We start from the raw sequence: 22,472 nt of genomic DNA, 5'->3' as shown, positions 1-22,472 counted from the left end.
TTAAATCTACCCAAAATTTAGTAATTAGTTAATTGTGATTACAAAAGCAGATACTGTTTGGACATTGTTAAAATTAATAAATATGAAAATGTAAAAATTTAAAAAATTCTCATAAAGTCGTTTTTATGTTGCGATCGCAATAGCAATATAGAATCACAGTGATTTAAAAATAGCAATCACTGAAATCACAGTGATTAAAAATTAGCAATATCGCTCATCTCTACTATGTGGCATTCATGTTGGCTTTATCGACATTTATCGAAAATACATTGAGACTCCCCATTTTGATAGAGCTGTTTCAGATGTGTCAAGAGAATTTCAAAGAGAAGAGAATTTCGCCTCTCCTATAAACCAGTGGTCGGCACGAGAGGAATTGTGACTGTATAGGTGAGCACGAAATAATGAATACCCAGTGAGAACTCTGTAGCCTAACATTTTAAGGATGTTTTTAATTTTTTCATAAAACATGAATTTTTGTGCTCATTTATTCATTTTAGTTATTTTATTATTTAAACAAATATATTAGAACACAAAAGCATTAACTTTTCTGTCTTTAAATAGGTTAACACCATAAATATAATACACTAGCAGACCCGGCCACCCGTTTTTGTGGCTAATATGTATATTAAATTAAGTTGGTCCAATCTTGGCTTCGGCGACGATATTGATTACTCGAGGTTGATTTATGTTACGCAGCATGATAACAACTCACACTACTTTTAATTGCAAAGTGAGTGGTGATAGTACAGGCAATTTTAAATAGTTTGGGATAATTGACTACGTAATCCTGGTTTGTAGCTGTGTCAACTCTCTTGGACCGAAATTCTAAATTGTCGCATTAAGGTCATCGATATCTTTTTTTTACCACCAATATAGGTCTTTCAATCAGTCATTTATGGTTATCATATTGAGGTTTCATGTCAGGAAAACTTCTCTTTCGAGTCAATGAAATGACAGAAATCTGTTGGAAATGCTATTAATCCATCGAGGTGTCAACTGCCAACTGCTTCTACAATCGCAATTTGATGTTCTTGCAAAAACACTCATATGTTAGTTGTTAATTGGCGATTCTTTATGTGTCGCCACAAATTAAATGATTTTAGGCATACGATTAGCCCGTCAGTAACAGTTGATCCAGGAATAATTGGAAGAGTCTGGCGTAAATCACCTGCTAACTGAATCCTGGCTCCACTAAAAACGTTCATCGACAATCAAGATCTTTTAAAGTCCTGCGCAGTACCTCCAGCGACTTCTTGAATATTTGGAAAATCTTCGTTAAAGCGATTTTGCCGACTGGTTTTTCGTTCATTTGCAATTTAGGAGTAATTTCAAGGTCGAATGTGCCGTTTGTTTGCCTACTAACAGGTGCCAAGATGCCCCTATTCCCGTTAATCTTGGTGGTGAAAATGAGTGAAATTGGTTCTGGAATTACATCAGCCCTCATATACTATATATGATGATTTTCTATTGGACTTTATGGCGAATATATATGTCAAATTATTTGTTATCTTAATAAAATAACATCAATAAATTGCGAGAGTATAAAATGTTCGGTTGGACCCGAACTTAGCCTTTCCTTATTTGTTACAAATTGTTTTGGGCTATCGACACAACCTTATACAATTTAACAATAATAAAAATATTTTAACAAAGCAACAATGATAACCTTCAAAATATAATTTTTTTGTTTTCTCTTTTTATATTTTTCTTGTCAACTCGAATAAAATTCTCCTATTATTATCTTCCTCGCAATTTTTCCATATTTACTCACTTTCTAATCTTTTTCTGGCTTTCCACGAATATTTCAAGACTAAAATTAGCCAGGTCGGTTTGGCCGTTCTCGTTTTTTTGCGGCACAAACGAACAGCAATTAATTTTTAAATTATATTATTATCAAGCGACAATTTTTTTTAATTCCGCACACGACCATTCAGTAGGGAGCCGACCGCGCGAGTGATCTTAACCCCCCTCCCGTACCCCCGTGTCCGAGTGACGCCTACAACTCTACAACGCATAGTTAGTCACCGAGCGGCTTTTCAAAATTTTTAACTCGTGATATCTTTTCAATGGAATGTCAGAATTTAATAATTCAAAAAGTTATATAAAGGTTTTGAAGCGATCTTAAAAAATAAATCATTTATTTCGATTAGGATTAATACTAAGGTACAACTAAAGAGCCTTTTCAAGTTGTGGTATTTTAATTAATTTTTTATATAAATTCGTTTATTGTGACAGAACTATAATAGTTAGAGATATGATGTCGCGACGAAAGATAGATAATGATAAGTTCTACAAAATGGTAGGACATCACTTTGTTATATCTTCAATCGTTTTCGAAGCATTCGCGATTAAAGAAATTATCGGTGTTTTGGTAAGGAACCCAATTTTTTTTTTAACTAAATATAGCCGATGTCACTCAGGGATAGTATAGCTTTCCAACGGTGAAAGAATTTTTCAAATCGGTTCAGTAGTTTCGGAGCCTATTCGAGACAAACAAACAAAAAAACAAACCTTTCCTCTTTATAATATTAGTATAGATAACATAGAACGACATTCATAAAAGTAGGCATTTCGCGCAGGGCACTTATGCAAAGTGCCATAGCCATGCGCGATGTTTACTCGTTGCTGGTTCGACAACGACTGAATGATAGAGCGTAAGCGTACGTGCTATAAACTAAGAATTGCCTCAACAGGAGTTGACAGGTCTGAAACAGCTCACACGAGTATAGTAACGACAATCGATCTTTGGTGTTGTAATAATTGAAGGCGAAATATATACGAGTTTAATATTTTAATTTCTGAAATGAAAAAAAAAATCCTGCATATTCCAGAGGTTTTAGAAGAGGGATAAAACCTTTAAGCTTCGATGTTTTTGGCATAAACTCAGCAAAATTGTATTTTTATATTTACGATGTTTAATAATTATGTATGTATGTAAATATTCATATATTTATGGTATGTAAGGATTTGAAACTCAAAACAAAGAAAAAATGGAACACAAAAGGTCTGAAGCGAGAGTAAAAGGAGGAGTTAATTAACAGATACCACTGTCTCATTTGGGGGAAGCTGTCGCAAGTTTGAAGCAGTTCGGTAATCAGCTGGACCACCAGGTAGAGGGGTCTGATTGGACGTAACCGAGGAGCAACAAGATTAGACGTTGGAAGTATAACATATTTTAGAACAAAGTTTGGAGGACGCAGATGTCGCCACTAGTTATTCCGGTATACACGCCAGCTGTCATATACTCATCGTCCAAAAATCAAATAAAAGTGAAAGGCTAAAACACATAGTTGGGCAAACAAACAAAAGTGCAACAAGTGCCGTTGTTTAGAGTCAATAGAGAATAACATAAAATAAATATACTTTAAATATTTGTATCATTACACAAGAAATAAGTTTTTATTGGAAGAAGAACGCTGCAAAATATACCAAACAAAAATTTTATTTACATTATTTAAATCCCAATTAGATTGACTTTTTCCCCACGGACAACTATATCTAGCAAGTACTCACGTGGGAAAACAATCTAGTTTGTTAGTATTGGATAAAGACCGACTGGCCAAAATTAGTGTGCAACCAATTGCTCTTAGAGAATAATATTCGTGTAAATTTAATTGTATAAATTATATTTCCTAGAAATAATGTACATATATGGCAAAACAATGTTTGCCGGGTAAGTTAGTACACAATGTATGGGTCAACACTATTTTATTTAATAAAGAGTATGCCAAAAATATTTACTTGGCTCGAAAAGTTTAAGTAAAATTACTTTGGAGATATGTTTTCATTTTTGTTCGTAGAGTAGGTTAAACTTCCGTTGTTGGCACTGGGTCCGTGTTCTCCAAGTTCTAGATTCTTTAGAAGCCTATATAAACCTACAGCTTCTTTTATACGGCTGAATCCAACACAGAAAGCTTCGATTTCAATTAACAATTCCTGAAAATAGTATAAAAAAATTTTGAAATTAATAGTTTCATACATCTATTAATAATATCGGAGAACTATAGAATAAACCGGTAAGGAAAGGCTAAGTTCCGAACATTTTACATTCTCGCAATTTATTGATATAGTTTTATTAAGATAACACACAATTTGGTAAAGTCCAATAGAATAACGAAAATCATCATATAGTAATCATATAGTAAAGTATACTCTCGAAAAGTAAATCGATTGGTATTTTGGGAAATTTACTTTTTCGAATAATTTACTTTTCCAAATATATACATAAATTATCTGTTTTTATAATGTTAAATGCATTTTTAAACTTAAAAAATTCATTCATTTATTTGCTTCAATAAAACATATGGATTTACATGAAAAACATATTTACATTTACATACATACATATGTATTTATATAATAATATTTCTGACCATTTTTGTACGACAATTCAAAAAGTCTGACACCTGATTTGCATCGTTTTCATTTTTAAACCAGTGGATCAAGTAGGAGAGTTTATTTACTAAAAAGACGCGATAAACAAGAGAGTAAGTATTTTTGCAACATCGTAAAAAACGCTGCTTGCTTCGTTTCGAATTTTTTATCACACGCTCTGAAAAGTAAATTAAAAAATTTACTTTTTCGAGGTGCATGTGTAATCTTAAAGGTGATTAAATTTTCCGCGATTATTTACTTTCTGAGAATTTACTTTTCGAGAGTATGAGGTTCTGAGGTAATTCTTGAACCGATTTCACTATTAAGCCCATCGTATTTTTGAAAAACCTATAATTAGGTATGTATGTATATAAGAGCTAGGGGAAGTTAAGAACCAATTTTAACTATTTTTGGTACGGAGACACACTATTAGAAGGAAAATAAAGTTTAAAGTTTTATTTCACTATCTTCATTGGTTGGTTATGTATATATTAAAAAGGAATGAGATGAAATTCAAATTTGAGTTATATGGAAAGTAGTCGTGATTGTGAAACGCTTTTAACCATTTTCCCCACGTGTCATCAGGGTATCAATATACAGAATTTCATTGAAATAGGTCGAGTAATTCCTGCGATATTTTTTTTTTACCCATAAATGGGCGACGCCACGCAATTTCTTCTGCAAAATTTAGGGTTTTTGATGTTATTCGTTATCCGTTATTTGAACAAAACTATCATACTCTCTTAGCAACTTTTGTTGCGAGATTATATAAAAATAACTAATAAATAACAAGTAAGGAAGGGCTAAGTTCGGGTGTAACCGAACATTTTATACTCTCGCAATTTATTTATTTAACTAATATTTATTTATTTATATTATATAATACACAATTTGACCCACATATTCGTCATATATATTGTATAAAGTCCATTGAAAGTTGGAAACCATAATATTAGGTTAGAAGCACCGAGGTCCTCGTGTTCGATATATGGGGCCTTAAAAACCTATGGTCCGATTTCGGCGATTTTTAGAATGGGGCTGCCACACTATTAACATAGTATTTGTGCAAAGTTCTGCACCGATATCTTCACTAGAGCTTACTTTATATATTGTAAAGTAAACGATTCAGATTGTCTTCAAAGTTCTGGTATATAGGAAGTAGGCGTGGTTGTGAAGCGATTTGGCCTATTTTCACAACATATCATTGGGATGTAAGGAAACTATTACAAACCAAGTTTCATCGAAATCGGTCGAGTAGTTCCTGAGGTATGGTTTTTGACCCATAAGTGGGCGACGCCACGCCCATTTTCCATTTTGTAAAAAAAATCTGTGTGCAGCTTCCATCTGCCATTTCTTATGTGAAATTTAGTGTTTCTGACGATTTTCGTTAATGAGTTAACCCACTTTTAGTAATTTTCAACCTAACTTTTGTATGGGAGGTGGGCGTGGTTATGATCCGATTTCTTTAATTTTTGGACTGTATTAGGAAGTGGCTAAAAAAAATTACTGCAGAAAGTTTGGTTTATATAGTTCTATTGGCTTGCGAGATATGTTCAAAAAACTTAGTAGGGGGCGGGGCCACGCCCACTTCCCCAAAAAAATTACATCCAAATATGCCCCTTCATAATGCGATCCTTCATACCAAATTTTATTTCCATAACTTTATTTATGGCTTAGTTATGGCACTTTATGTGTTTTCGGTTTTCGCCATTTTGTGGGCGTGGCAGTGGTCCGATTTTGCCTCGAAAGCAACCTTCCTATGGTGTCAAGAAATAAGTGTGCTAAGTTTTACTCAAGTTACAGCTTGCACAGACGGACGGACAGACAGACATCCGGATTTGAACTTTGCTCGTCACCCTGATCAATTTGGTATATATAACCTTATATCTAACTCGTTTAGTTTTGGGTGTTACAAACAACCGTTATGTGAACAAAACTATAATACTCTCTTTAGCAACTTTTGTTGAGAGAGTATAAAAAAACCGAAATCTTCTTTTTAGTAATCTGCTTGGATCAGAATCGGCAACCAGGTGCATCAAGAGATCATTCCTACAACACGTCGACAGCATTGATCGATACCCCTAAAAGACTTTGAAAGCAGACAACTTTATATGTGCTTTAAATGACATTCACAGCAGAGCTATTAACACCTTCACAGAGTCCCTGCCAGTGAATGTCGTCCTTGAAGCCTAACTTCCACCCATTGCAAACGACTAGCTCCAGTTGCCTTTTTTTTAGCATATCAAGTATAGCGGCTTCTCAGAATTATCATGCCTGTATAGACATAGTGAAATTTATATCATCATTATGTATAACAAAATTATCATTCTGAATAGAGATCATCCTTTCCGGGAAATATGCATACATTACCATAATATATTGCTTGAAACCATTGAAATTGACTAGTGTTGTGGAATCTTCTATAATGGATAGCATTTAACACACCGAAAGTTTTAAGCTCTTCTTCACAGTCATTTTTTACTAACATTTTTACAGCTAAAAGAAATTAAACTCAAAATAAATTGAAAATCAAAAACAATATTTAAAGATAGATTGTAGTTACACATAAGCCGGGCTCCTTTTCCCTGCCTTTTATTTATACATTTATTCTGTTTCAATTTAGTTGTATCAGCTGATGCATGCTGATGTCAAATAATACTATATACATATGGATGTAGATATGTGCCATTATGCACATTATGGTCCATATATTCTTCAACTGTTATTGTGATACGGAAGTCATATGTCCGTCTAATAGTATGTTTACATATGAAAATAATCTCGTTCTAAGCTCGTTCAATACTCTAACCGTTTACATATAGCCAAATGATATTATCAATTGACAAATGTGTTGCATTTGTTGTTGTATTACACATATTTCTCTCGTTATCGGCCATTTTTGTTTACATTTTAATTTGACATTTCTCCTCTTCTTCGGAAAATTATCGATAAACCTAGGAATGATACCGAAAATCTAGTTGTATAAAACGAGATAATTTTATAATCTCGGAATATCCAGAGAGGAATTTTGTATGGGAAATCTCGTTTCTTAATTACAGATTATCGAGTTAAGCTCGTAAATGGAGATAATCTCGTTATATGTAAACATAGTATAAGGTGCGCGTATAACTAGTTCACTAACAGGGAGACATTGCTCGAGGCTTTAATAAAAACACACTGACCACTTCGAAAGATAGGATTATCCAATCGGGTGGCATAATGCATCGCAAAAACTTACGTCTTCGGTGCGAAATGGCAGACAATTCCAGCGAAGACGAAGACATGCCATACACAGTAGCCATGATAATCAGAAGTTAGTGTGATGCTTTCCTGTACCCTCTTCACTATAAAATTTTGTTCTTCTTTAATTTTTTGTTACGAGTTAACACACTTTCAGCAGTTCACAACATAACTAAATTTATTTTGTCCTGCAAGATGTGTCAGCCGCAGTCTAGCGAAACCTGAACAATAAAGGAGAACGTGTCTCGATGTCTCAATCTCCACATTTGCATTATTCGTCAGAATATTTAGCCTCACGGCATGTAGCACCATAGTAAGAATAAATAGCAGTGGATTTCGTGCGATACTGGTTGTTGTACAACGCCTACCTTGTTCATTCGGCGACCAACGTGGAGAGGCAGTAGGATAGTGGGGCACCAGCTTTTTCGAGATTGCTGCTTGGGTGCCCTTACACGCAAGCTCATCGCCTTTGTAGCTCCCAGCGATACCGGGTTGTCCTGGGACCCAAACGTGTCTTATGTTAAAGTAGCTAGAAGCTATTGATAGAGAGGCTTAACACTCCTTGACTAGCTTTAAGCGAAGAGTCAACGACCAAGTTGCCAGGATTGCTGTTCTATTAACAGCACTTCGTAACGCCAAAAATTATACTCATTATTAAATTTAAGAATCGACTAAGCACATAGAACCTCTTCTAAATCTAAAAGAATTTTCTACTTCTACGAGTATATCCGTTTATTCGCGAGATTGATCAAAATAATGAGATCAGAGAAATTTTAGCTTAGATCCCGCAGAGGCGGGTCATTTTACAAGGCCCATGCACACAGCGGTGTCTAAAGTTCACTACACAACCCTGTAAGAGCCACTCGTTGTTACATGCTCACTATTTTTTTATGGTTTAGTTTAAGCATAGGTTTCACTAAATGGCATTTTGTGCGGGTAGCAAATGACCGATTTTGTAATCTACAATCTCCTCATGGCGTCAACTAATACGTGCACCAAGTTTCATTCAAATTTCGCAATTTTTTTCCAGTTACATATTGCTTGCTCGGATAGACAGACAACCGGAATTCAACTAGTCTCGTCATCCTGAACAATTTGATATCCGCACACATTCATATGTACACATATATACAACACCTCTATTTCGTTTAGTTTTAGGTGTTATAAACAATCATGATGACAAAACTATTTTAGTTTGTGCAAAATAGTATGAGTGTATGAAAATAAAATATATATTTTTAAGTTCATACATTATTATTTGTATTATTTTAGCATACGCATCATATTTAAACGATATTTTAAATTTTTGTACAAATTATTGATTTAAAATATTATTTTGTATTATTTTCAATTCTCACTCTGCCCTCTGCCCGATTGTGTTTTTAAAATATAATAAATATTTTAACCATAAAGCATCTATTTGTCTCGCTTTGCAACAAATAAATCTAATAAAATTGGATCGTGGGGTTTAATTATCACATCTAAGACACTAAAGTTTTTGTAGTAACGGTCGAAGGTACCACTTACGCGATTATAGCTGAATCAGTAATAGCGCACCTTTCATTTATTTTTGGCGCTAGTTCGAGATACTAAGTGAAGCCAGATCGATCTCTCCTGATCTTTCCAACGGAGTGGATGTCTTCCTCTTCCTCCACTTCCACCAGCGGGTACTGCATCGAACAGTTCCATAGCTGAAGTCTTCTTTTTATTCCCTGAACTATATCAATGTTGACGTATGATTCTTATAGATCATCGTTGTGCGGTATTCGCCGAAGCCAATGTTCAAAGGACCATAAAACTTCCACAACTTCGCTCGAAAAGTCCTAGTGCCGTCTCTTCGGATGTCGACATCCGCCACGCTTCTGCACCATAAAGCTGAACGGGAATAATGAATAAATTGCACTCAGTCCTATGTTACACCTGTTGGCAAGAGTATTCCTGCGTTTGAATTTAAGGCTGACAACAGTGACGTGGGAGCTAAGGCGTTGAAATCGACATGCACGATTTTGACAACGTGGAGCGCTTATAGGCGCATAAAAATTTTGGTCACATCGTCGAAGCTTCGGACCGTAAGATAAGTGAAATCGGTCACACAATTACACACTACGCAATGGAAACATCATCAAAGTTTGAACTTTGATTGTTATGCCTTTTAACGATTAAACCTCAGAGTGAAATAAAGCCGGTAAAATCTTAAATTATTTTAGTCACATTTTATATAGAACAAATGGATTAACTCAGCGGAATGAATAGGTGAAAAAAAGTTGCCGCGCACTTTAGAACATATAGACATACATTATGTATTATCGTTTTTACCCAACTGAAATTACCAAATAAAAGTTTGAAATTTTATTTTATGTTATATGTGTATTGTAAAATTAAAATGACTTGTGCATGAGCTAAATATTTATAAATTTTGAATGCAATGCAAATTACATTATTAAAGAAGTGGTCGTAGTTGTCAAGTCAACAGATACCGAACTTGAGGACCCAGTACTAATGAATTACTTTTTTACCGAAAATATCGGTAAATTACTGAGATATCTTGATAAAATTTAGAGCATGTATTTTCGAGATCTTACGAAGCCGTGCTGTATTGGAAAATATTTCCTCCAGCCACTATATACCTAATAAAGGATTTTTATATTTCCGGTTGACTTTATACGGTATATATCAGTCAAATGAAAAAATAAGTGAACGTAAAATCTTTAATATACTATATCTCGTATGCTAAAATGGGTGAAATTAGTCCGCGTAAAAATGTGGTAGAAACGTTTTTAGTGATTTAAATAATTTAATTTTTACTTTAGAGATTTTCTAAAGATAATTAAAAATTGTATAATTAAAAAAAATAGTTGTGATAAGGGTAAAATGCGTGAAAGATTTGCATGTGACAAACTGAAATCCAAAATCATACATCATAAAAATGTGTTGCTTCCCAAAAATTACGGAATAGACGCAGGTCTATGAATTGGTGAGTTATCGTCCACACTTCACCTCAAAATTGGTCACAACTTCACTAACAGGTTATCTATAAGTTCAATTTGTGGGTTGTTGGATGCGCCGAGTAGTGACTGAAAGACACAATTGACACCGAATTTGCGAGGGGCTTTGGTTCTTCGCCTGATTTTTACCTCTACACTTCCTTTTTAAAGGTGGTTGAAGTGTTTTAACAAAGGTTCAAGCTGTTTCCCATAGGGCAATTAAGAATCTTATGCAAATTTTCAGCAATTGTCATTATTGAAAAACAATGTCATTAAAAGAAAAATTAAAAAATTGTAAAAAAGAGGTAAAAAAGAAAGCCCTAATAAAGAAGGAGGAAGTTCTAAGTTCGGGTGTAACCTAACATTTTATACTCTCACAATTTATTGATGTAATTTTATCATATTCGGCAGAATGGTTCATTTAACTCAAAATTTGTTCTAGAAGAATTTAGAAATAATGGTCTAAACTGCCTGGATGATCGCAATGGGACATTAAACTTAATATCAGACAAAAGGAATGAACTACAAACTAAACCATTCAGAAGTTATACTAGAAAAATTATACCTAGCATTTCTCTGCGACTAGTGAGTGTGGGAAGATTTATAAGTTTTAAACGACTAGTATACGGGGGAAGATTCAATCTTGAATCCCAATGTAAGTGGCCTAAAGCAAAAAGTAAAAATTGTTTTTGAACGGACTCAAGCTTATCAGAATGGGATTGATAGCTAGGATTCCATACCACAGAACCATACTCCAATATAGGTCTTACCAATGTTGTAAAAAGAATTTTAGTAATATACGGATCACTAAATTCTTTAGACCAACGTTTAACAAAGCTAAGAGCACCTTTAGCTTTTAAGACAATTGAATTTACATGAGAATTAAAATTTAGTTTAGGGTCCATATTAACTCCTAAATCAACAAAGCTAAAAACTTGCTCTAAACTGAAGTTATTTATTACATAGGGGGAAAGATCAACAGTTCTACGGGAAAAGCACATCGTTTTACATTTTTTAAGATTCAGTGGCATATCATTTTTGTGACACCAAGTAACTAAATTATTTAAATCCGATTGCAACTCAGTCCTTTCGTTATGAGAAGTATATGATTTAAAAAGTTTTACATCATCCGCATATAATAAAATTTCTGAAAACTTAATTACTGAAGGTATATCATTGATGAATAACAAGAACAGAATCGGGCCGAGATGACTACCCTGTGGAAGCCCTGAAGTGACACTAATTGAATCGGATAATGTATTATTAAATAAAACTTGTTGTTTTCTGTTAGTAAGATATGAGGATACCCATTCAAGAAGTCTTGGTTGAAAACCAAGAAGATTCAGTTTTTGCAAAAGAATTGAGTGGTTTACTCTATCGAATGCTTTACTAAAGTCTGTATATATAACATCAGTATTCTTGTTATCCCTAAAACCCATTGACACATGGTTTACAAATTCAAGCAAGTTTGTTACTGTAGATTTCCCTTTACAAAATCCATGCTGAGAGAATGAAATTAAAGGACACATTAAGAAAGTTATTTGGTCAGTGACAATAGCTTCAAAAAGTTTGGGTATAGCTGACATTTTAGCTATCCCCCTATAGTTCTCAACAGATGATCTAACTCCACTTTTATGCAAAGGTAATATAAAAGAGTTTTTCCACATTGACGGAAAAATACCTTGTTAAAGAGATAGGTTAAAAAGCTTAGTTAAGGGCAGATAGATATATTTTGCGCAGTTTTTAAGAAAGCTTGGGGGAATCATATCAGGGCCATATTTAAACGAATTTTTTAACGTAACTAAATAATTTAAGACATCTGTTTCAGAAATAATTGGTGTATTAATTACAGTACTCGGACATAACACTTGATGATATGGCACATTCATAGGGTAGTTTGAACAATAATTGGATTTGAAGAATTCTGCAAACATATTAGAAATAATATAATTGTCACATGACATTGTTGATTTATATTTCATCGCGGACGGAAAATTTGAAATCCTGCGGTTGGAGTTAACGAAACCATAAAACAATTTCGGATTACGAATAATATTATTTTTTACTTTGATTATGTAGTTTTTATAACATTTTTTGTTAAGTTCCTCAAACTTACGACGCAATTTAGAATATTTTAAATAGTCAACAAGAGCTCCAGTTCTTTTATAAAGTTTAAAAGCACGAGCTTTTTTATTTTTAATTTACATAGCTCATTCGAATACCACAAATTTGAAATATTAAAAATTGTTTCATTAAAATGTGATACATTTAATTCAATATTACCACTATAATCAGGCCAAGTCAATTTAGAAAGTTCACAATTAATCTTTTTGAAGTTAGCTTTCGCAAAGTTGAACCGAGAACAAAGGTCCTGTTTGTTGCATACAAGTAATTCGTCTATGATTTCGATATTAATTTCCAAGGCAGGGTGATAAGAGTCCTCTGGCAAAACTAAAGGATCAGATCGGACCACAGAAACTGTTGAAGTATTATCAACATAGACCAAATCTAAGAATTTACCAAACTTGTTCGGAATTAAGTTAATTTGGTTAAGACCCATCCCAGACATTTCTTCCAAAAACTCATTAAAGCTTAAACGAGTGCAAAAAGGGGTAATGCAATCGTCAACAGATTTCCAAGATACACACGGTAAATTGAAATCGCCTAGAACAATTATGTAATCAGTATTCTTAGCAATTGAAAAAAACATTATTTATTAAAGAAACATGCTGCGTATATACAGACAAGTCCGATTGAGGCGGAATATAAGATAAAGTTAGATAAATAGAACATTTATTAATACAAATTCGTATGCACTTAAATTCAATAAAGTCCGCATGAGGAACTTCTACTTCTTCAGATGGAATTGAAGAATGCACAGCAAATAGTACACCCCCCCCCGACTCTGTTCAGTCGATCGCATCTAAAGATTTGAAATTCACTATTTAATATTTCGTTATCAAAGATATGAGGTTTAAGCCAAGTTTCAGTAAAAGCGATGACTTTAAAATTACAATTAGTGCTGTTCAAATACAATTCTTTTAATTTTGTATTTAAACCCCTTACATTTTGATAGTGAATTTGTAATGAATTTTTTATAATTAGTTTTTTGAATCCGCGGCATTTTTTGGAATATGAGCAATTACAGTTTGTTTTTGTTGCTTTTGCTCGAATTCGCGCACGAAAGCACCAGGTGGCCAAAATGATTCATCAAGTAGCAGTTGAAAATTAACAGCTGAAACGCCAATCTTGAAAGAAGATATGTTTCTTTCGTATTTAAAGTTAAATTTTCTGACATCAATATCATATTTATTGATTTATTTCATATATTAATCGATTTATAAGGTATAAAGCCCACGTTTTGGAAAAACCTATAATTAGGTACATATGTATATGGGAGGGGAAGTTATGACCCGATTTTAACCATTTTTAGCACAAAGACACACTATTAGAAGAAAAACATTCCCGCTATGTTACATTAAAATATCTGAGAGATTTCCGATGTGTTTAGTTATAAATTACCCTTAGATACTGAGTTAAAAGTTATAGTCTATATTTTTTTCACATACAGTGTTTGTTCAGACGGACAATTCCTGTTGCGGCAATTCTTAGTTTTATAGGAGAGAGAGAGAGAGGAATCGCGCCGAGTCTACTGTGTTCGGCAACACGCTTTGTGTTTTTTCGTTATTTTTATACAAAGAGGAAAAATATGAACATGTTGATGGCTCGCGTTATTGAGCCGTTTTTATCATATATTAAGAAGTTTATTTTTCCCTTTTTTGTTTAAAAAAAAATGAAGATAATGGGGTAACTTTGACAAAATTGTTTTCTATATGTACATATATTGCATTCGATTACAGCTTAGCACATTTTTGCCAATAATGAACACAGTTTAGATTTCGTAGTCCCCAAGGAACTTTTCTGAAGCTAAACCAACTAAATCAAAATTACATTCCAAATATTTTTAAATCTATGACAAAGGACCTATGTATGTATATGCATTATATTATATAATATTATTAGTGACCGGACCACGCATTGCTGTGGATAAGGTATATTTGATAAATTGAAATTATTTAACTACTTTCCATTTTCTCCGTCAGCTTTAATGGTTTACGATAAATATACCAAAACTCTCTCTTGGGTTTTTTCGTACCTATTTCATGTGTTCCGAATTTTATAACTCAAATTGCAGCTTTGTTATATTCATTTTTGTTTAACTATAATTTTTTAGTCGTTGCAGAAGTCCGATTTTGGCCATCAAGAATTCCAACCTTCTCATAGTAACACAATGCTTAAGTTTGAGCTAAGTTATATTAGGATATCCAGATCAAATTATCGCTTGACCAAATGACCGACCGGATAGACGGATGTTGAGCTGTGACCACGTCCATTTACGTAAAAATGTGTAAATCCTATTGTCCTTCGGTCTTGTGAATATCTGTTGCAAAAATCTTAATTTATTTCCTTTTTTTAATTTTTTGCATTTGTCCGATTTTGCCTATCTACAATACAATCTCATATTGCTAACTGTAACATATACGAACGATTTCATTTCAATTCAAATTATCGCTTGACCGAATGGCCGAATGGACAGACGGATGGACATTGCGACTAAAATTTTCAATATAAACTATCCTATCTTTTAAGTTAGACCAAACTGCAGACGTGTGCAAAATTTAAGTAAAATTGGTTCAGTAGTTTAGGCGCCAATCCCGGATAAACAACGCGACATGAAATTTTTATATACATATGGATATAGATATTGCTCTGCGGAGGAGCAAAAGACTCCGGGGGTGGTGGGATCGAAAAGCGAATATATAGCCCCTGCCATCCGATTATCAACCTCATCTACGCGGCACCCTCTGTATGGTTAGCAAACGAGGTTCTGGCGACCGAGTAAAGGCCGTATAACCTTCTCATCGGAATAAATACCGGATAGATTATCAGGTCAAAAAAAAAAAAAATGAAAAATAAGTCCAGAATCGGAGCATGGAATATTTGCGCATTCTCAGAATCTTCACATCTAGCCAAAGAGCAAAGGACTTACTGTGAAATTAATGTTAAATTATTAACTATTTTATAACAAATATTGGAATGCATTTGAAAACTTACGTAATAAAATAATTCAATTCAATTTTCAATTCAACTCGAATATAATTGGACAGAAATCAGCTGTTTCTGTTTACATTATTTTTTTCCCACACGTGTGGGGAAAAGCTATGCGTACTGAAGCTTTTTCTTTTATCAAAATTGTCACAGAATACCAAAAAATTTCTTACTTGATAAAAATCTGAAAAAAATTTTCAATTTTTTTGTTATTTTGTCAAGTGCACAGAATAGGGCTGTAAGTTAAAGATAAATTTTGTTTTTTTTGATTATAGCTTCTTTTGAATTTGATTTTTGTCTAGTTGTTAAAATGTCCGATATGATGTGACAGCTTAAAGCTTTCGGTGTGTTCAATGCCATTGTAGTACATTTCACAACAACACATAATTTCAATGGTTTCACGCACTGTATAGTAAGGAACATTGTATATACATACAAAGAGCAAAAGAACCAGCTGGTTGACGAAATTCCAGCTGAGATCATCTGATCGATGTACTACGTTTTTCGACAAAGAGTTTTAAATAAACGCACTGTAAAATAGAAATATTCTTGTGGGTAAGTATTTGATAAAATAATTAATGAAAAAAGACGAAACATCTCCTGTCGTCAAACAAACAGTCAGCGCATTCGCGTTTTGGCTCCCACGTCACTGTTGACAGTCATAACTTTGAACTTGTAAATAATTTCGTCTATCTGGGTACCAGCCAGAGATCTGCATTGAGTAATAATGAAATTAGTGCACAAACTCATGAGCCAAACAAATTGGTGTAAATGAGTACTAATACAAATATCAAAAATGACAAAGACTCATTTCCACCAAACCAAAAAAAACTCATAGTATTTCTACACTTATATGTGCCGTCAATTTATGACTCAAACGAGCGTATATTAAAAATTTCATTTTACTCACTTGTTCATTGGTCACGATGAAAATAAACTTGAATGAGCTCGCTACACTGATCGGCATGAGTGGAATTGTGACTTCGTAGCTGAGCACGAAAGTAAAGATACCCAGTAGGAACTTTGTCACATTACATTTTTCATTATTTCATTGAACATGCATTTTCGTGCGTCTTTATTTATTTTCAATACATTACTATTAAAAGAAATATATTAGAACCTAAAAGTATTAACTTTACTGTCATTAATTAACTTAAAACATTAAATGTAATTCACGACATCAAAGAACAAAACACATCGTTAGTCATTTCCCGCAGGGCACTTTTGCCTAGCGGCGGCACAGCCATCGTCAGTTTTACTTTGATCCTATTCGTATCACTTTATTTATTTAGCTATACTATTGGTGTTATTTTGGTGGTATGGCTCATTTTTGTTTAACTTGACTGAATTATTGGCTCATGAGACAATTGAGCACTTCAACGATACGTATGAAGAGAAACTTACTCATTTTTCATGCTCTCGCTTTGTGTGCTGTGCGTAAATGTGTTTTAGTGGATCTTTGTGTTTGATGATTTTTGACTTATATGCACTAATACTACTTTTTGTGTTACTCAACCAATGACTCAAAAAAGGGAATAATTGCAGTTCTCTGGTACCAGCATTAACAGCAATAACAATGTCAGTCCAGAAATCCAATGCAGAATCACTCTTGCCAACAGGTGTTATTATGGAATGAGTAGGCAATTGAAAAGTAAAGTCCTCTCTCGACGAACAAAAACCAAACTCTACATGGATCTCATCATTCCCGTCCTACTTTACGGTGCAGAAGCGTGGACGATATCAACATCAGATGAAACGGCACTAGGAGTTTTCGAGAGAAAGGTTTTGCGGAAGATTTATGGTCCCTTAAACATTGGCAACGGCGAATGTTTCCAATGATATCGATATCGTCGACGTACGCCAGTAGCTGTACACTCTTATAGAAGATTTTCTATTTAGCTCTGCAGCTCGTATTATTTTCTCCAGCATCTGGTTAAAGAAATTACATGAGAGTGAGTCACCTTGTCTGAAACCGCGTCTGGTATCAAACGGCTCGGAGAGGTCCTTTCCGATCCTGACGGAGCTTTTGGTGTTGCTCAACGTCAGCTTACACAGCCGTATTAGTTTTGCGGGGATACCAAATTCAGACATCGCGGCATAAAGGCAGCTCCTTTTCTTGATGTCGAAAGCAGCTTTAAAGTCGACAAAGAGGTGGTGTGTGTCGATCCTATTTTCACGGGTCTTCTCCAAAATTTGGCGCATGGTGAATATCTGGTCTGTTGTTGATTTTCCAAGTCTAAAGCCACACTGATAAGGTCCAATCAGTTTGTTGACGGTGGTCTTTAGTCTTTCACACAGTACGCTCGACAGAACCTTATACGCGATATTGAGGAGGCTTATCCCACGGTAATTGGCGCAAAATGTGGGGTCTCCCTTTTTGTGTATTGGGCAGAGTACACTGAGATTCCAATCGTCAGGCATGCTTTCTTCCGACCATATTCTGCAAAGAAGCTGATGCATGCACCTTATCAGCTCTTTGCCGCCGTATTTACATTCACTGCTTAATTTGTACACTGTCTATATTGGCAGTAGGGCAGAATTTTTATCAATTTTTAAACAGCAAGCATTAAAATCACTTTCTATCTTGGATAATTTATCGGAAGCAACAACCGCGCCGTTTGTTCTGCTTTTTCCCGCATGGATAAGGAGGCGAAGCGAATGGGTCTGGAGGTGAATGAGGACAAGACGAAATATCTCCTGTCATCAAGCAAACAGTCGGCGCAATCGCGTTTTTTTACCGTTTTTAAAATAAGTTAAAGAAAATTAAAAAAAAAACTATTTCTTTGAAACATGGGCACTCGCGTAACTTCTACGAAAAGTGCTGAACCGCAGGTGTCCAGCTTAGGCAGGTTTTACTGTATAAAGTAACATATACAAACAGACATATATCATATTACTAATATAGACAGGCAAACGGATTTAATTTAAATGGAACGTCTGATATGTAAAAAAAACATTCTCTGAGTCACATATGCGTGATCTTGTATCATATGAACCATTTTTTTTTCAGAAAAATTGTAAAAATTATAACTTTTTTACAACATCGTGCAAAATTCGGTAAAATATAATTTAATTATATTTTTTAATTTTTAAATAATCTAAACATGGCATTGCAAGGTAATATTATGTTCCCACAGACGCTAATCACCGAGGTTTAGGCTGTTGAGACGTTTAACTCACTAAACCGTTGGATTTAACAAGATTTCGCCATACAAAAATGACACTTCATAATCACTTTACCGAAGCGATTTGAAGCTGTACTTCTCTAAATCCCCCTATGCGACTCTGATTTTGCGCCATCTGTTGGTCACATTTGTTTAATCATATCTGCTTTTCACTACAAACTGTCAAAAAGTATCACAGCTTCGGTCAACAGCTGCGAAGAGTGGTTGTTTACAGTTAGTAGGTGCTGGCTGCTGTTGGCTTTCAGAAGAAGAAGAGTACCAACCGTATTATATTTTTAAAATGTACCAATATAATATTGAATAAATTACTTGGGAAGGTATTTAAAACTAAAGCCCCAACAAAAAAATAATTATTTTTAATAATAACTTATAATTTGTGTTTTCATAGTTTCACAGCAGAAACTTTGCTAGCTTACAGTACAGAAACACTCTTACGTATATGTCTCAAAAACAGCTGATTTGTAAACCTCCAACGGCAGTGAGAACAGGATAGTTTTGTGAAGCGTTTAAATGTAATCCAATCACTTCAAATTTTCTGTCGGAACATGATATAACAATGTAACAATATTTAAAGTGCAAGACAAAGTGGAAGCTGCAAGAAAAAAACTTATAGTGTGGTTACAACGCGCGGAGACAGTTAACTTTAAAGCATTTAGTAATTTATGTGAAACACAAAAAGAGTACAACATTACTGCATTGCCACAAGACATCTTAACTCAATTTAAAGAACATTTATTAGAGCTGGAGAGGAATCTTCAAGAATATTTTCCTCCAATCGATGGCAACAAAGCTTTGATCAGAAACCCATTTACATTCAAGTTAGATTCCGAAAGAAATTTGCCAGATTCAGATATCTATTCGTTGATTGAACTGTCAACTGATACAGCACTCAAGGATACATTTGACACAAGACCACATCAAGATTGATTTTTGGTTACCTTGTCGTCAAGAATACACAATACTAGCTCATCAAGCAATGATTTTGTAATGCCTTTTGTGACCACTTACAAATGTGAAGCTGAGTTTTCAACAGTAGTTTACCTTAAAAATAAATATCGAAACAGACTGGAAGTGGAACCCGATCTCAGAATAAAACTTTCAGCAAATTCGGCAAACTTGAACTCTATAATTAAAAATAAGCAACAGTTACATACTTCGTACTAAAAAGTGAGTACCAAAGATACCAAAATATTATAATTCAATATTAATAAAACATTTATCTTACTATTATTAAAGGTGTATTATTTAATCTCATGGAACCGTCTTGAGTTTAATATTATTAAGTGGGTCACGAAAGGACAGTGTGAAAATTACCGGGTCATGGCAAAAGTAAGTTTGAGAAGCACTAGTTTACACAATTTGATATGTGCAACTTCGCCCTCATCACCTTGAAAACCTCGTCCAATAGTTGCGTTTCTTTTCCTAACACCAATACTAGGGTTCTTGTGTAATTCCTCTTAAATTTCAATAAGCCACAAGTGCGGCTCTTATTCCACTTCGGTCACGTTTGTCTTCTTATTAAGACGTTGATTGTTTCCATTGAGATGCAGCCTACAGCATATTTATGGATTAAATATCTGCACGTTGCCGAAGGTATATAAATTACCTCTTTATTAGCATCGAACTGTAGTGTGGTTCTCAATCTAGATAGTTCATCTACTACACAGTTTCCAGGAATATCACTATGTCCATTGTACCATTGCAGGTATATCGTGAAATATGATGTCATTGTCAATAATAAACCTAAGCATTCTTTCACCAGCTTTGATTATATTCTATGAGACTTTAGTGATTTTAATGCCGCTGACTATCCGAGAATATAAATATGTTTCTAGTCGTTAACACTCTTTTTGACAGAACGAGAAGGCTTTCTTCAATTGTAGTAATTTCTACATGGGAATCATGATCCGGTAGCCGGAAGGCGATTCTGGTATCTAGATTTTCTGAATATACCCCACCTCCTACTCGTTTGTCTAGTTTTGAACCGTCTATATATATGCTTATCTCTGAATCTTTGTCCACTTTTCCCATATCCTATTCCTCTCTAGAGGAGAAAGATATGTGTAGGTTCGAGTTTAGATTCATTATACTAGAATGTCCCCTGTTGCAGTTTCGCAGTAAGGAAGATTTTCTCAGCCTAAGTGCCGACTTCACAGCCTGCTGCTTATAGAACAAATCTATAGGCAGTAAATACAAAATAACTTCTTGGCTGGCTTGGCGTTGTTCTAAAATCTCCTCTGATACATATATATGTCGCTCATTGTAAACTTACCATTCGCTTTACTGCATGTATTACTTTCACTTTCCTCCATAATGAAAGAGTATAGTTTAATCGAAGAGTCCCTTCGAAAATAGTTACTAATCAACCCGCTGCGTAACTGAACGATTTCTGTAGTTGAGCCGGGAATATACCGTCAGATCCCGGAGATTTAAAAGGCTTGAAAATGTTAATTGCCCATTTCATCTTATCTTCTGATATTTAGTCCACAATATTAGGATCCGTCTCCACTTCAGTATCTAATATCAAAAAGTGGCATTTTCAGTTGAGGATAAGTTTGGGATGCAAACAGATCTCTACAAATATTTTTTTGGGTTAATGTTGACACAAATGTCCAAGATCGATATAAAACGATTTAATCGACCAGTGCTTGACCCTAGAGATATTCCCGCAAACGTCGAGAATTCGGCTCAAAAAGTGACATTTTCAGTTGAGAATAAGTTTGGGATACAAACAGATCTCTACAAATATTTTGTTGGGTGAATGTTGACACAAATGTTCAAGATCGATATAAAAAATCGATTTAAACGACCAGTGCTTGACCCTAGAGACATCTATTGGAAAACGGCGGAAAGTAGACCTAATAGTTCATACTCAGCAGTGAAGCGCGCTGAGCTGCCCGGGAAGTGTGTATCCATCAGCAATTTTAAAGATTGTTCACTGGATTCCGTCCAACTCTGATCTGGTTCCTGATGCTACCCAATGTTATATACAAATTTTGCTATTGCTTTTCTTAACCGAGACGCTTCTACCGTCTCGATTTCTTAACAAAAGAATTTCCACGATTTTCGTTTTGATTTCCTATTTTCCGTTTTGTATAAATTTAGAAGGCTGTAGCGGTCCCAGTCTTGCTCTACTTGGGATAGTTTTGCGGCATCAAATTTTCTCCTGCAGCCTTTCTGTGATTTTTTGAACTCAGGGGACAACCATTGGGGTCTAATTCTTCCCTCACCGCGAGTAAGTGGACATGCCACTACGCGAGGAAGTTCCAATGTTTGGTGATAAGATTCTGTGAATCTTTCAACTAAAGTGTTTACGTCCTCCCTACTCTTAGATTGGAACGGGGGAATCATAGGAATATTCTTTTTTAGCTCTCACATGTGCACTAGCCAGTTTGTTTTCCTATGATTTCTATATTTGTTATCCCAATCTACTTTTTCACTCAGTACACATTCCATATATTTGTGATCTAAAAAATAATGCTTTTCTAGAACCCTCCATCGTGTTACTCTATCTATCAGTTCTTCCGACACAAGTGTTATACTATTTAATACTTCCTGTCGTTTTCCTATCACACTTTAT

The 22,472-nt window shown here is 34.5% G+C and overlaps 1 protein-coding gene and 1 long non-coding RNA gene across 8 annotated transcripts in view; one reads left to right on the top strand and one right to left on the bottom strand.

Moving 5' to 3' along the window:
- LOC105219887 (CCR4-NOT transcription complex subunit 11-like) overlaps positions 1-22,472 on the bottom strand; it is a 128,631-nt gene that overhangs the window by 6,940 nt on the left and 99,219 nt on the right. For 5 of the 7 annotated variants that reach the window (XM_054234386.1, XM_054234385.1, XM_054234384.1 and 2 more), the window contains exon 5: positions 3,610-3,936. The exons of the other annotated variants lie outside the window; for them this stretch is intronic. In XM_054234386.1, the coding sequence (XP_054090361.1) occupies positions 3,766-3,936 (171 nt within the window). In that variant the 3' untranslated portion in view covers positions 3,610-3,765. Of the gene's footprint in view, positions 1-3,609; positions 3,937-22,472 lie in introns of those variants that run through there. 7 annotated transcript variants of the gene reach the window in all.
- LOC128922750 (uncharacterized) lies at positions 264-1,385 on the top strand. The gene is made up of 2 exons (XR_008471928.1): positions 264-387; positions 562-1,385. It is a non-coding gene; the product is annotated as an uncharacterized LOC128922750 (long non-coding RNA).

The sequence above is a fragment of the Zeugodacus cucurbitae genome, chromosome 6 (genome assembly GCF_028554725.1).
Source record: "Zeugodacus cucurbitae isolate PBARC_wt_2022May chromosome 6, idZeuCucr1.2, whole genome shotgun sequence".
Taxonomy (NCBI): Eukaryota; Metazoa; Arthropoda; class Insecta; order Diptera; family Tephritidae; genus Zeugodacus; species Zeugodacus cucurbitae.
This window is presented reverse-complemented; position numbering and strand designations above follow the sequence as displayed.